This window comes from Palaemon carinicauda, chromosome 12 (genome assembly GCF_036898095.1).
Source record: "Palaemon carinicauda isolate YSFRI2023 chromosome 12, ASM3689809v2, whole genome shotgun sequence".
Taxonomy (NCBI): domain Eukaryota; kingdom Metazoa; phylum Arthropoda; class Malacostraca; order Decapoda; family Palaemonidae; genus Palaemon; species Palaemon carinicauda.
In genome coordinates, this window is record NC_090736.1 from 67,798,228 (window position 1) to 67,814,706 (window position 16,479).

Here is a 16,479-nt window from a genome sequence, read left to right on the forward strand (position 1 = left end):
GAGGAGGCTCAACCAGGGGTTAATTTTGCTCAAGTTTTGCCGATTTTTCCCCTATCAAAATTTCAATTTTGGATATGATAAACTACGATTAGGCGTCAGGCTAGGGGTTGCCAAGTGGTAGTGACGATAACAGATCAACCCAACGAACGCACTGCCTGAAAATTTGAGAGAATACAAGAAACCCAAGACAGGTGAGTAACAGAGGAATCAAAATAGTAAGAATGCTCATTATTATTATTATCATTACCTGCTAAGCTACAAACCTAGTTGGTATGACAATTTAACATGCCATGCACTTAACCAAAGCCACAAACAAATTTTAGGCAAAGGACATAGCTATAAAAAAACAAGGTAACTATATAAGGTAAAATATTCAAAACTTACCCACTTTCTTTCATTTGACGGATACAGTTCTCCTTGTTCTTCGAAACAGTACTTCATTGGTTCGTGTCTCACTTTTTAACTCACTTGTAGAGCAGTATCTTCAGAACGGATTCCTTGAAGGCCCACTAAGTTTTCGTAGAACAGCATTTTCAGAACTGGGATACTTCACCTCATTCCAGAGGCAATATATGGGGGTTTCTGTCATTCGTTCGGACGAATGACAGACGACTAGCTCCAAATACTTCACCAACAAATTGCCCAAATTATGACAGCTTCACTCATTAGTTTAAAATATAAGGGAAACGTATCATTAATAACAAAAAAGGTAATATAGCGAATATATTGAAGCTAATTACGATTACAAAAACTAAGTTCATTCTCGTTAAGATGCGTATTCGAACGCAAGAAAAATGAACTTTAACAACATGGAAACGACCACTTACAATAGTTAGCTATCTAAATAAAATAACCAAGGATCCTTTACAGAAGGAAAGAGAAACCTATAAACAATTTCTACAACTTCCCCCAACAAAAAATTATAAAGTGGTTATTGGACCAAGCCAGTTTTGCAACTTAAACTATACCTAATTAAATTAATATCATAGACAACTATATACAATGAATAAATTTAAACATTACAAATAAGTTTATACAAATCCCTTCCCAGCTAAGTCCCTTGTCTGGGCCCTAGAAGCCCGAGCAGTACTGCGAGTAGGTCTAGCAGCAGCAGACGTAGACATAGACACAAGAACCAGTACCTCAGATGCCTTGTTATCATCCTCTAGGTCACCTCCCCCTTGGGTCGAGTTATAAGACCCATCAGTATACGCCTGAGGATTTTATAACTCGTAGTAAAACTCTAAAGATATTAAATGGTTAACATTGACTAACACTTCGTCAAGGTCGGGTTTTAAGATCTTAACTGTACGAATAACTTGATCATCGTCAGGAAAGGTTTGCAAAATCCTAACCAATGGCCAGTAAGTTTTAGCTCTGTTAGGCAACTTAAACAAAGCAATTTTTGGGGTCAGGCCATGTCGTCCTGATGGAAGTTCCTAATAGGTAGCTTTCTAGGGTATATTTGACTACAGTGATATTCCCAGAGAATTTTACCGTAAGGTATCCAGAATTCTAACTCCTGGAGCAAATATCCCTAAATAATCTCACAGGGATATCGCATAATATCAGAGGACGTATTCTTGACACGTCACATTGCTATCTTCACCACGAACAGTATTAACTCTTCGAGGGGTTACAGTGACAAGAATCTGAAACGAGAATGAAAATAGAGCCGCTCATAAGGCATCTCTCCTATTCCGTTTCCAGTGTGTATCTGATGAGGGCGGTAGCGCCCTCTTTATTCCTTTTCGTGTAGCTCTACTACTCGGTGTTTTCCCTGTGTTCTTTCGTTATTTTGGATTTTATTCAACATTTTGATGACTTCTTCGGCCTCTTCTGCCTCTGGAAAGTTGAGTATTATCTTTACTATGTATAAATGTAAGCTCTTGTCGTTTTGTATTAAATCAAAAGTGATGTTAACGTAAACAAGAGCTGTTGCCTACCGGAGGCACCCTGGATGCTATCGCTCGCTATTTATGGGTCATTTAGTTAGCTAGAGCGACATTCCCGGTTTGTTTTGCTTTAATAATCTAGCTATTTAGCTCCTCTAGGAATGCTTATATAATGCTGTGAGTTTTTAGTTCGGTGTTTTAGGTAACCGATCTTGCCCTTCGCGAGGCTTAGTAGCCTATGCGTTTGGCCCTATTACTTTCATGCATGATATAAGTTTTTCCAAGTGTTTTTTTATTGAAGCTTTAGGCAAATATTTTATACATGTAAGATATTGTTCAATGTTCTTTCCAAGATTGTATACGAGAGAGTTTCGGTGAATTAGGTAATCAATTCTCACTTTACCTAGTCTAGTAATCTAGGTACAGTAGTATACTTTCGCACATCCCCGATTGTTCTTTTCTCCTCCGGAGGCTAAGTTCAATCCCTCTCTTCCTCTGTAAGCCTTTGGCTTAATCCTTGTGGTTCTATCTGTATAATAATTCAGGTATAACTATTCTAGGATATGTCTGTCCTGACCTGATAACCAGAGTGTCTGGTTTTTTGGGTTAGGGCAGAACATCAGAGTTTCTAGTCTGTGGTCTGCTTCTTCCTAGCATAGAGAATGAGTCTCCTTTGCTAGGTTAGGGGCGGACACAGGAAGCTTTGCTTCCCTAGTCCACATCAGAAGGATTCTGTAAGAGATGATTCCTTCCTTTAGTGGCCTAGCAGACTGCCCTGTGTTGTTTTTCTTGGGCTGGAGAATGAGCTTTCTCTGTTGCCCGGCGAAATAACTTCACCTAACTTTGTTCTGGTTGGGAGGAGGATAGCAAGTATTGCCAGTCTTCCTCCCAAATAGACAACTCTAGGTTAGGATGAGCTTCCCTAACTGCTGAGTGTGTCTCTTGCTAGAACGAAGTCTATAGGACCCTTATCCCTTCCCCACCTCTCTTTCTTTTCTTTTGGCCACAGTCCTACTTCCGTACCTAGTGTAGGTTAGGATGGAGGACCGGCTCAGCTCTCTGAAGGCCGGCATTACGTGTCGGCCGGCAGAGACCCTTTGTTCTTTGCAGAGTGAACCGCAGACCTCCCTTGGTCTCCCTTCCATGTCTGCTGGTAGAGCCCGGCAGGCTATGGATTCTTTGGAAGCCTGAATTCTACATTCTCCCCTTCCATAAGTTCACTCTTTCTGGATGGAAGGTCGTATGGCAATGCCGCCTTATAACCTTACATCCATTCTGTTTCTCTGACTATTGTGTTGTACCTCTAACCCGGCTGCCGGCTTAACAGCCGACAGCCGGGCAGGTGGAGGTTCTCTGGTTCTTGGCTACTGCTGGAAGACATGGGTATTATTACCTTTGCCTGCCGGCAATGGAAACACAGCCCAAATCTGCTGGCTACTACGATTAGCAGCCGGCAGCCGGGTATTAGTGTTTTCAGCTGCCGGCAGCCGGGTATTAGTGTTTTCAGCTGCCGGCTGGCAATGATTGCCGGCCGGCACACAGTCGCGAATCAGTGGGCTGCTGCCTATTGTTAAAGATAGTATATCTTTGAACTATACAGGGGTAGTTGCCGGCCAGCACCACGTACCGGCGCATGCTGGCCAGCACAACAGCATGCGATGTACAGTAGTTGCTATATTTGTGGTGTAGTACACACTGCATTAGTAGAAACTGCTGTACAGAGTTTGTAATGACACTAAAGTTCTTCATCATACTTATTGTTATCTTGTACAGCCTTTTGTTGAGACCGTACAATATATAGAAAGTGAGTTCTTTCTGTATTCATTCGATCCCGTATATTAAAACTACACATTAAATTTCCGTTTAGGAAATTACATAAGGTATTCTAGAATAGAATTAACCTTAGTTTTAATATCTTGGGAGGTTACAGCAATTGAATGGACAGGAAATACAAGTATGTGTCTTTCTTTCTTTCTTTTATAGCTTTTCTATAAAAGCTAAATGTTTCAATATAAGTGAAAAGCCTTCACTTGATACTCATGGATTTTTCTTCTCTTTACAGGAGGACCATCCGAAGTGCGGGAGTGTGTTCTGTAAGGTCCGCAGTAAGAACTTCTGTGGACATCAACATTGCAGGAGGCACGCAGCATGCGCAGCCTCCAGAGGTGATCTCCGGTATTGGGACCCTCAGGTTTGTACAGTATGTTCTAACCTGATTACCTAGGCTTTTGACGACCCCAAGTCGACGGAGTCAAGGGATGCTGCCAGGGAAAAGTTACGATCCTGGGTGAGGGGTTTTCAGAAAAACACCTCAGGCCCCTACCTTCCAAATGAGAAGATGAGGGCCTACTTTTTCCCTAAAGCATCAGCTGATGAAGTCATTCCTCAGCCTCAGGTGGAGATACCAACTGCCCAGAATCCGGTAGATTCTGAAGTCTCGGCCGTCCTTCAAGACATCCAATTGGACGATAAGATGTCGGAGGTGTCGGATTCTACAGAGAAGGACCTTCTAGGAGAAGGTCAGGACGAGGAGCTGTACCAGGCTCCTCAAGTAAAAGAGGAAGAAATCGACGAGGTGTCGGTTACATTGGTTCCGGACCCAGAATCTGTTCCCTCTACATCATCTGCTATCCCAGATGAACTGGGAAGGACTCTTTCTTCTATTGTTGAGATGATCCAACAAATTCAAAAGGAGAATGATGAGAAGGAAGCTGCAAGGAAACTGGAGATACGTAGACTTGCAGCATCACGTGGGCCCCAGAAGCGACTCAACGTGAAGGATCTTCCTTGTGCTCGGATACCAATCCTTGGAGGTATGCCGAACACATACCAATGACAATCGGGAAGATCGTCATATCAGAAAAGTTGGGAGCAATTCCCCTGGAAGAGGTGGAATTTTGGCCCAACAAAGATTCTTACCTAGACTGTTTTGTCCGCCTTAGGAAGGAGCCAGCCTCAAAGGAGGCGACTGAGCCGAAGGAGGTCATAGTTCTTGACCATAGTAAAGCTCAGGCGTTACTAGCGAACTCGATGAAAGAGAGGGGCTTCACGAACTCAAAGGTGCCAGCCTTGAGTAAGAAGCTTCCCTCCTTTATGGCCTCTCCTACCAGAGCCTTTCCCTTCATGGAAAAGGGATATAAGGCAGCCTTAAAGGCGGTGAAGGCAGGGAAACCATGCCCCTCCTTGGAGGAGTGCAAGCCGTTATCTCTGACCTTGCCCTTGGACCAAGAAGACTGGAAGGACGTACACCTTACCTTCTCAGTTGGGAAGCTGGAAGCTGATATTGCTGAACGTCAGTTTGGTGAGGAACTTCCAAAACTGTCAGAGGTTCTCTTGCGCAGAGAGCAGGAGACGAATGAAAGACTTGCGGCATTGATGTCGTTGCAAACGACATTAGAAACGATGGCAAGTGACCCCAAGATCCAGGACATGTTCATGGTAGTGGCCAAAACCCATCTGGCCACAGTTACGAAGGATCTCTATAGCTTTATTAAAGCTAGGAGGACCTGTAGAGAGTTCGCGTTCGCCTCGGCTGCTGTGAGGCACGAACCGAGGAAACTGATCTCCTCTCGTATCTGGGGTAAAGAGGTCTTTCCCAACGATGTGGTTTAAGAGGTAGTAGACAAGGCTGCCACAGAGAATAGGAACCTTCTCAAAAAATGGGGCTTAGATCTTAAGAGAAAGTCTTCTCTGGATGAGGGTCCCCAACCCAAGAGGAAGACAAAAAGGCCTAGGCCATCCTCTTGGCCGGCTATACCCTACCGACACCAACAACAACAACAACTTCCTGTGACCGCGGTGCCTCAGATAATGGCACAACCTCCAACCATGTACCAGCTGGTACCTCAACAAGTGGCGACTCAGTCGCCATTTTTTAACCCAGCCTTCGAAAGGCAGACTTCTTCCTTTCGTTCGAAGGCTAGAGGAACAGCCAGAGGTTCTTCTAGACGCCCTTCAAGGGGAAGGGGATCCAGGGGAGGACGCGGTCAAGGAGGCAAGGCCTCAGGTCCACAACAGCAGAAATGAGATGCTTCATTAGGAGGGAGGCTTCAGCTATTTAGGGATCGGTGGACCTTTGATCCCTGGGCTCACAGCCTAGTAAAGAATGGACTAGGTTGGAGTTGGAGCAGTCCTCCACCTCAATTTCCTCAATTCTCCCAACACTCAACCCCCGCTCTGGAAGAATATGTCCGAGAGCTCTTAGACAAAAGAGTAATCCGGAAAGTTAAGTCCATCAAATTCCAAGGGAGGCTGTTTTGTGTTCCAAAGAAGGACTCAGAAAAACTCAGAGTCATTCTAGACTTGTCGCCACGCATCAAGTTCATAGTGAACTACAAGTTCAGAATGCTCACATTTCAACACATAAGGACCCTACTGCCCAAAAGGGCATATACTGTCTCTATAGACTTGTCTGACGCTTATTGGCACGTTCCAATTAATCGTCACCTCTCCTCCTACCTAGGCTTCAAGTTACATAGAAAACTTTACGCCTTCAGAGCCATGTCTTTCGGGCTAAACATAGCCCCAAGGATTTTCACGAAGCTCGCGAACGCAGCCGTCCATCAGTTACACCTAAAGGGGGTCCAAGTAGTAGCCTACTTGGACGACTGGCTGGTGTGGGCAGCATCCAAGACAGAATGCATGCAAGCTTCTAAGATAGTGATCCAGTTCCTGGAACATCTGGGATTCAAGATCAACATAAAAAGTCTCGTCTTTCTCCAGCTCAAAAATTTCAGTGGTTGGGAATCCACTGAAATTTGGAGTCACATTGACTTTCCATTCCTGGGAAGAAGAGGAAAGAGATAGCAGGATCTGTCAAGTGACTGTTGAAATCCAAACGGATATCAAGATGCGAACAGGAGAGAGTGCTGGGCTCTCTACAGTTTGCTTCAATAACAGATCCAGTGCTAAGAGCACAGCTAAAGGATGCAACAGGAGTCTGGAGGAAATACGCATCAAACGCGCGGAGAGATCTAATAAGACCTCTACCAACTCGACTGCGAACGCTTCTCAAGCCGTGGTCCAATGCCAAGCAACTGAAGAAATCAATACTTCTTCAACCTCCTCCCCCGTCAGTAACTATCCACACAGACGCTTCAAAGGAAGGCTGGGGAGGTCACTCTCATTAGTAGAGAGTCAAAGGAGCTTGGTCCAATCTTTTCAAGTCATTTCACATCAACTTTCTAGAAGCCATGGCAGGACTTCTGACTTTAAAGAAAGTATCTCCTCGCCACTCGATCCACACAAGACTGGTTCTAGACAGCGAGGTGATAGTGAGATGCCTGAATCGACAAGGGTCGAGGTCACCTCAAATCAACCAAGTGATGTTGGCCATATTCTGTTTGGCAGAAAGGAAGAAATGGCACCTGTCAGCAGTTCACATTCAAGGGTTCCGCAATGTGACAGCGGACGCTCTATCCAGGTTTACACCAATAGAGTCAAAATGGTCCCTAGACGCAGGATCGTTCTCCTTCATCTCGAGTCAAGTCCTGGAGCTGCAGATAGACCTCTTTGCGACGAAAGACAACAAGAAAATAGATCGTTATGTGTCCCCATACGAGGATCCGTTAGCGGAGGCAGTGGACGGTATGTCCCTAGACTGGAACAGATGGTCCAGTATTTAGCTGTTCCCTCCGCACAACCTCCTTTTGAAGGTCCTTGACAAACTGAGATCCTTCAAAGGGAAGGCGGCAATAGTGGCCCACAAGTGGCCAAATAGCATGTGGTTTCCTCTGGCATTGGAACTACGACTAAAATTCGTACCGCTACCGAATCCATCCCTGTCTCAGCGAGTACAGAAGTCGACTGTCTTCGCTTCATCACAGAAAACCAGGAACCTACATCTCACGATTTTCTCTCCTTAGTGAGGAGGAAAAAGTGAGCCGCCGACACAATACTATTGTTAAGACCTTTAGAAGGTTTTGAAGTAAAAGTCATATTTCTGTTTGTACTCGCTTTGGGGGCCCGAGTATGTGAACTGAATCTATTTCCAGACCCGTTTCTTACAAAGAACAAGCTACCCACGAACAGGTGGGGTCCCTAGAGAATCTGCCCTCTGAAGGAAGATGTATCTCTATGTCCAGTGGAGTGCCTAAAGGTCTATCTTCATAGAACTTCAGACTTTATGGGAGGACAGCTGTTCAGAGGAGAAACCTCGGGCTCAAAGTTATCTATAACTAAGGGAGAAACTCACCTGTGTTATTCGCAAAACGGGTCCTGACAGTACACCCGCTAGTCATGATCCGAGAGGAGTTGCTTCTTCCATAAAATTTATTTATTTATATGGACCTTGAACATCTTTGTTTGTACACCGGCTGGCGGTCATCCAAGGTGTTCTTTATGCACAATGGGAAGCAAGTGGAGCAACTCAAGTAGTCTGTGGTAGCAGTAGGTAGAATCCTTTAACCTTCTGTTTTAAATCTGCGAGGAACAGTGTAATTAATTTGGGACGATTAATTAAGAGGGTGGGTGCGTAGTCACTGTATGTACTACACACTGAGCAATAGGCCACGAAAGTGTCCTTATGAACTGTTCCATTGACGTCGGTGAACTATAGCATAATACGGACACTTGTGCCAAGTGTTTCTTACGCTAGTGTAATTAAACAGTATACAGACGGTATCATTATTAATAATTCAATTGAAGTGGCAAATCTGTTTCATGGTAGATGAAACAATATTTTCTGTTGACTGTTTTCTTTGTGCTTTAATGGATATCATCCACTTTTTATAAATTTTATAAAGGTTGATCTGATATGTACGTTTATAAATTTTAATAAACTAGTTCATAGTGAACCCTGCGTTTTATTCGCCCACACTATTTTTATTAGAAATGTACTGAGCATTAAGATAAAAATATGGATATCTTTATCATGGTATGGCTTTTAAGATTGTTCCCTGATTCAAGCAAAAGTCCACTCACTTTAACCCTTCCTTAGGAAGGGTTGACGTGGTACCCTAACGGGATAGTGGCAGAGATGCAAAATTTGTTCCTATGCGGTTACAACCATTATCCAATAGTAATAAGAGTAGTCACATTGGGGAAGGTGTCACAAATTCATTCTGACATTGGCGACTCTTATACAAACTTTGCTTTATAATGTATAGGGCGAGACCACTATACAAGCTTGTCATTTTGTCATCCATAAGTTATTATGTACTCCTCGAGACTTTTCCAGAGTCTAGTATGACTCTTCCCTGTAGGGGCAGGAAGTACTAACATGGTTCATGCTTAGATGAAATGATGTATGATGGGAACATCATAGGTCTCTAGGTCTAGACGGACCAGGAAAATACTTTCTTGAGAGTACGGCACCGATTGAGAATCCACAGATACAGTAATGCTCTGGTAAACTTTCATCAGGACGACATGGCCTGAGCACAAAAAACGGATTTTGAGAGAAGCGAAAAATCTATTTTTGGGTGAGGTAGCCATGTCGTCCTGATGGACCCGCCCTTCCTTTTATTGTAAAAGGGCTTATTGACCCCTCCCTCTAATACAATATCTGTAGCACCTCGTATATCGCTACAAGGAATAAAGAGGGCGCTACCGCCTTCATCAGATACACACTGGAAACGGAATTGGAGAGATGCCTTATGAGCGGCTCTATTTTCATTCTCGTTTCAGATTCTTGTCACTGTAACCCCTCGAAGCATTAATACTGTTCGGGGTGAAGATAGCTATGTGACGTGTCAAGAATACGTTCTCTGATATTATGCGATATCCCTGTGAGATTATTTAGGGATATTCGCTCCATGAGTTAGAATTCTGGATACCTTAAGGTAAAATTCTCTAGGAATATCACTGTAGTCAAATATACCCTAGAAAGCTACCTATTAGAAACTTCCATCCGGATGACATGGCTACCTCACCCAAAAATAGATTTTTCGCTTTGCTCAAAATCCGTTTTCACCCACTTTCCAGACTCTGGGAGGACAGTAACTGGCTCTATCCTTTTCTCTTAAGCTCAACAATTACTCTCTTAACCATTTATCCTTGAAGTCCCTAAAAACAGAATCTCTCCACTCTATAGTTTTAGAGAGAACATTGTAGTAGTCTTCATCATAATATTTCCATTCAGGATCCACATTAAATTCTCCCAACAGTAAAGATGGAATAGGTCTGCCAGCCAAAATGTGATTTAGAGTTATTATATCAACTTAATTTTCTGTAGATCGATATGTGAAAGGTCTGTTATTTAGAACCTTCTGTACATCAGAGAGAGCTGTACTAAACTCCGAATGAGGAGGAGTGTATCTTCCAACAACTTTAGAGAAACACTCCTTTACAGTTTTGATCATCCGTTTCCAAACTGCTCCATACCATGCAACATAAACTGGGATGGTTTTGTGAGAAATTGACGCAGTTTTAGATTTCTCTTCAAACTCAAAGGATGACAAAAGATTTTGAATAATACTACCAGCTTGTAGAAACGATTTGGCATTGTCTGAATAGACAGCAGGAGGGATTCCTTATCTATTAACAAATCTAATGAAAGCCAAAATAAATTCAGCCGTCGTCATGCTGCTTACTGCTTCAAGATGAATAGCTCGAGTGTTAAAGCAGGTAAAAATAAGAATGTAAACTTTAACTTTTCCCCCTTGGCCGTCTCTTAGATAGTAATGACCGGTGAAATCAACACCCGTGTGAGCGAATGGCACACTCAACTTAACTCTAGCAGAAGGTAAAATGGCAGGACCAGGATATCTTTGTGAACGTGCATTGTATCTTTTACAAACTATACAATCAGAAATAACTAAAGATACAGCCTGTCTAGCTTTAATTATCCACAACCCATGGATTCTTAGATAATCAAGAGTGGATTGTAATCCAATGTGCATACTTTGGCAATGGGCATAATATATGAGTCTCACAACTCAGGTTCAGTAATTGGCAGGTGTGAAAATAAAATAAGACTATTCTGCTTAGTTTCGCTATTCTAGTATAGCCTTTATTAACATTTCAATATATAAATCACAAACCGCAGCATACACTGCTCAAACACGCTCTATTGAGCAAAACTTCTCAAGTACTATAATAGTTCACAGTATAATAATAATAACCCCCTCGCACTTCCAGTCTTAAACTGGGAGAGAGAGAAATCCCTTTATAACACGTGCGTTAGAAGCACCATCGGTTGTTTCCAAAGACTCCGTAAAAGCACAAATTCTATAACAATAAATATGTATTCATGAATAGCGGGGTGACATCTGTTGTGAAGGACTTAATGTACATATTACAAATTAAAATAAAGAAACTACCGTTAGCTAGTAACAATAGAACAAGCGCACAAGTTTTACTCTCATTATTTTCAGTAAATAACAGTTTAACTACTTTAACATGAAAAACGATAGAATAAGACCGTGTATAAACAGTAATTATAACAAACGAAATAAAATGCTTAATATGATATACAAAAATCATTATACATCAATATAATACAGGGCTGATATATAAATATATACGCAGAAATAAACTGTAGAATAAGACCGTGTATAAACAGTAATTATAACAATAAACAAAAATAAAATGCTTATGATGATATACAAAATCCTTATACATCAATATAATACAGGGCTGATATATAAATATATACGCAGATATATTGATTTGTGACAATGAGGAGTTTGGTCAAGTGGTGATTGTTAGCCACAACGAAAGGATTAACATCATACTTCAGATCAATATTTTTCTCAATCCTACCCTTGGATCTAATCACATTCTTTTGTCAAGAAACAGATTTAGCTTGGAAACCAACTTAGGAGTTTCATGAAAAGCAGAAGGTAATTTTAAGTACGCTAATTCCCTTGAAAAATTTTCTGAATGCATTAGCTTAAGAAGATAATTGGTAGCCTTCTCAACAAGATCTTCATTAACATTCTTAACAAGAACAATAAACTTGCACACTTTAACCTTAACACCGAAAAGGAAAGTGAAACTAGAGAACTTTTTCACGTCCAAGACAGGTTCAGGATCGGAAATATTAAACATCCTGTTAGAAAAAAAAAAATTCTACAACGACAAAAGTAAAAAAAACTAATAACATGAGGGACTTTCACAAAAACCTAGATGATTTGATGGGATAAAAGAAAAAATATGTCTTGCCTGATAATGTTTGTGCAGAGAAATTTGCTATATTTCTCAATGAAAAAATTGATAACATTTATAGAGGTTTCCCCCAAAATCACTTGGAAGGACAGTCAGTTATGCCAGTGAAGGAGGGTAAGAAGTTAATAAAATTTAAGGAAATAAATATGTGCGACTTGTTAAAGGTTATGAGAGAGATGAAGAATACATATTGTGGAAACGACCCTTTCCCAAACAGTTCAATAAGTGAAGCTCCAAACAAGCAAGTCCTCGGGACCAAGTCAAGTAAGCATACCGGGCCTCCAGTCGCACACACGATTTGCAAAGAAAAAGTTAATCAAGTCAAGTCAAAAGCGGGAAAGAGCGACAATATGTCAGCATTCTACCAAACCAAAAAGCAAAGTGGTTACTCAGCCGAGACTGAGAGGTGTGAGTGAGCGGGGGGTAGCTGGTCTACCCCAAGGCCAATATATTGGCCTTGGTCTACCCCATCCCCACCCGCTAACTAGCGGATGACGTAGTTATCCCTCACTAAAAATTATCTTGCCTCGTCTTGCAGCTACACCGAAAATAATATATCTATAAATAGTGGAGGGTTTGTATTTACGCCGAACAAACTACGGTATATACTTTTTAACCCTGTGATTCGTTCACACAAAAATAAAACCATTGTCCTTTAATAGGAGACTTATCCTTAGGAGGGCCAAAGTCCCTAAAACCAAAGCTGAGAAATGTCAAGTCATTTTGGTCCAGCACAGAAGCAAAAGTGAGGACTCCTGTCAACCTCCTAACTACCCAAGCATGAAGATGTTAAGCTAGGCCCTACCAAGAGATTGCCTACCTGTCATGAACCTATATCAAATTGGATATGTTGTCTGAATGTATGGTCATTCTTGAGAATTGGGTTTGCATAAATTTCGTCCATGCTATTTATCTTCTGAAAGGCGACAGATGGGGGAGATTCTTGAAGTATACAAATTTTAACTTTTATTTTTCCTAACTATACAAACCAGTTCTTTCACACAAATATGATTTTAGTAAATCTGCAACTCTGCTGTTAAAATTATAATGAGTTGTTGGTAGTTCCCTGTAGGTGGCGGGGAGACCAGGGCCCCTTGGTGCCTCACCAAATAGCCACTCTATCCTTCACCTACTTGTCCTCACTTCACTCCGCATTCTCTACAGGTATAAACATAATAAAACATTAAATTGCATTATAGCGCACCGTGCCGGTTGACCCTAGTAATAGGTTAAATAAGTCTGATGCAAGTATATAGTTAAAGTAAGGACCAAAATAAAAAGAATGAATTTCTGCGTCAAAACGTGATCTCAAGTAGAGCATCTGATATTTCCCCATTAAGTTCCCAACTAGCTTTGCTCAATATGTAAAAATACAGAAATACTTTATTGTTTTCATTTTAACAATACCTCTCACGACAAATTTCGTGGAAATTATGTAACAGACAATTCTGTCCCAAAGATATTCGTTAAAATAACGTTTTTGTTAATTCAGAAGGTTTGGCATCTAAACAAGGTCTTTAACGACATAGTTTATCCTAATACTGTAGTTACGAAATTTGCCTTCAGTATTCGTCCACTGTAAACCTTTCCAAATATAATTTAGAGTCTGAAAACCAATTATACTTTCTTGTAAATAAATCCAAATCTTGAAGCTTTTAAAGTAAATAGCTAGCATCCAATGCCCCTTCAAAACAACCATCCGCAGCTATGCTATCATCTAAAATTACTTAAATTTTCACTTCCATAGATCTCCAATATCTAACAGACTTAAGAACTTTAGTAAAGATGTACCGCCGCTTTCAAAAATATCTAAAGATAATCCATTATAAAAACTTTTTAAAATTTTCCCCAATGAAAAAGATATTGGCAACGTTTTAATAGATTTCTATGCGATAAGCAGACTGTAGACTGATTAAATCCTTAAAAAGTTTGTAATAAAAAACCAGCCTTTGCTTACCATTTCCATTCTTGGTCACCGTCAAAGGAATTATTTCTTAGTTTTTCTGATACCAGTGTTACCCATTCTCTTTTAATAAATTCTGATTTGTCCGTTTCTGACCTATTGTTACCCAATCCAACAACCACAGTAACGGTTTTGGGTAAATGTGTAGGAGAGCTCCGCGCTCGATTTAAAAGTTTCTAAAAGTAGAAAACGAAAGAAAACAGTAAATTAGAGCTACAGTTACCTTGAAACTGTGAGATAATCCTCCTACAACCACCTAACTCTTACACAGAAAATGTAAGCATAAACCTACTACTACAATTATGGGGGACCCCAGTGGGAAGCGGGGTTTTTGGGTGGGGGGAGGAGGAGAAAAGTGATTTTTCGGGGCACTATCGAACCTAATACAACTACCTACCCTACCCTGGGGGCCATGTACCCCTACCTAGGCCTACCAGGGGGGGGGGCGGCTCTGCCCCCCTGCGACCCCCCCTTAAGGCCACAGTAATTTTCAGGGCACCACCGAACCTAAGACACCCACCTAACCTAGCCTATGGGGCCCTGTACCCCTACCTAGGCCTACCAGGGGGGGGGGCTCCGCCCCCCCTGCGACCCCCCCTTAAGGCCACATTGAGTTTCAGTTCAAACGAAACAAATTCAAATGAAAACGCCTTTTGCAAAAAAAGGAACACAAACTTCAAATTAGTCTCAATATCTAACTTACCTTTGAAACAAGACACGAAAAAATTGCACCTCCTCTTCCTTTTCCCACGAGTAACCACACTACGATCACACCGGAATGCTAATTTGTTGTAATCTATACGGCACACATTTTCACAATTAGGGCACTTTTTCTCTGCCAAAATCAAACCATGACGTTGAGCAAATGCAATTAGCAAATTAACTTTCCCTGAATAATGTACACAAAAATCCCCATAAGAAATAAAGCAATTGTCACAAGTGACACAGTCGGAACGGGATGAAGGTCCTGCTAATTGCTCCATACTTCACGGCAAAATGAGCTTTTCAGTTTGAAGGGAGATCCGAGACGTGCAAAAATATTCCTCCGCGGAACTTCACGTAAACTGTGGTAACTGGTGGAAAAATAGCAGGGATAAGTGAAGTAATAAGTGTCAGCATTGGCTAGATTTGTAAAAACCGCCATGATCGGTTTTCAAACAGTGTGACGTCAAGAAAACACCTGTTATTGGTTAGAATAGCATTGAGAACTAGTTTGCCATACGCAGTAAGGCGGTGAAACAGCTCATTTTAGCCAAGACATCACACAGTAAACAAAAACAAACACTTAGAAAAAATCCAAGTGAAACATAACTATACACACGAATATCTTCGTTAAATAGAAGCTGCTCATATATTGACTATTATATAAGCGTTCTATATGATATAATAGTGAATTGTAGGTGTTTAAATTCTTCAAGATCTTCCGCGGAGCTCTCCTACACATTTACCCGGTTTTGAAATGGAATTTTGTGACCGCCCTTTTAGACGTCAATGACTATCTTACCGGACCCAATCTAATTCTGTTCAATGTATTGTGAACAACAACAACCAACAGGCGATTAAAAACAATGAAATAAAATAAACACAATGTTCCAATTTCCTTGTACCAACTGCTAAGTATACAAAATAAAAACAGCTATATTTTCACTTATCTTTCGACGTCTTTCTTGGTACATACCCGGCTCCAGTGTCAACTCTCGGCCTTTATTGAGCTCTAGACCTCTTCCATCAAGTTGATATGAATCCACACTTTCCCTCGATCTTTAACTAGCTTGACACTTTCGGCGATGCTGCTCTTTGCGTACTAACTCGTTTCTGCAGCAGTTTTAGATGTTCCTTGTCCTCCAAGTTGATAAACAATCGCATCTAATGCTAACATTTTCGTATCAGTTTCCTCAAAATAACACGATGCTCATTCAAACGGTTTTCCATCATACATTTACGAGGTGCAGATACTTGTTGAATATTCTGCTGGAAATTGGATAATAGATTATCCATCACTTCTTGAAACGGTTTCAGAATTCTGATTGCTAGCGTGAAAACACTATTCACATCTGAAGCTGTATTTGACCCTGCCTGGCGTCCTGGCTAATAAATTCGACTTGCTCTGGCTAGCGTGCGCTAGAAAGTGACCACTTACTAAATACCTCTTCAAACATCGAATAAGTTTCACCCAACACTAAATTCTCATTGGCCACTGCCTACATAACAACTGAACTTAAGTAACAAGACACTTAAGATCTGCTTACATGTCGTTAGGACAATTATTTTTCGCTATACTTCGTAACGCGAAAAAATTCTATTACTTACTTTTACTTCTACGGGTTTATTTCTCGCCCTCCACCAAACACTAAAGGTCTGTCCAGGCGGGCCTTGGTGTGTGAAAAAATAATTTCTTTCCAGTTAATATTTTGCTCTGTATCGTTATCAGTTATTTCGCTAGCATTTGTATTCAGGCTTAATAGTTTTCAGGTCACTATTATAACACTTTCTAAAAAGATAAGTCTTCAGGTT

The 16,479-nt window shown here is 41.2% G+C and overlaps 1 protein-coding gene across 1 annotated transcript in view; it reads left to right on the plus strand.

Annotated features, from left to right (window-relative positions):
- Positions 1–10,516: 10,516 nt before the first annotated feature.
- The window catches only part of LOC137650869 (neuronal acetylcholine receptor subunit alpha-9-like), a 198,103-nt gene continuing 192,140 nt past the window's right edge, over positions 10,517–16,479 (plus strand). The window contains exons 1-2 of the mRNA XM_068384024.1: positions 10,517–10,578; positions 12,220–12,408. Coding sequence (XP_068240125.1) covers positions 10,517–10,578; positions 12,220–12,408 — 251 coding nt within the window. The remainder of the gene's footprint in view (positions 10,579–12,219; positions 12,409–16,479) is intronic.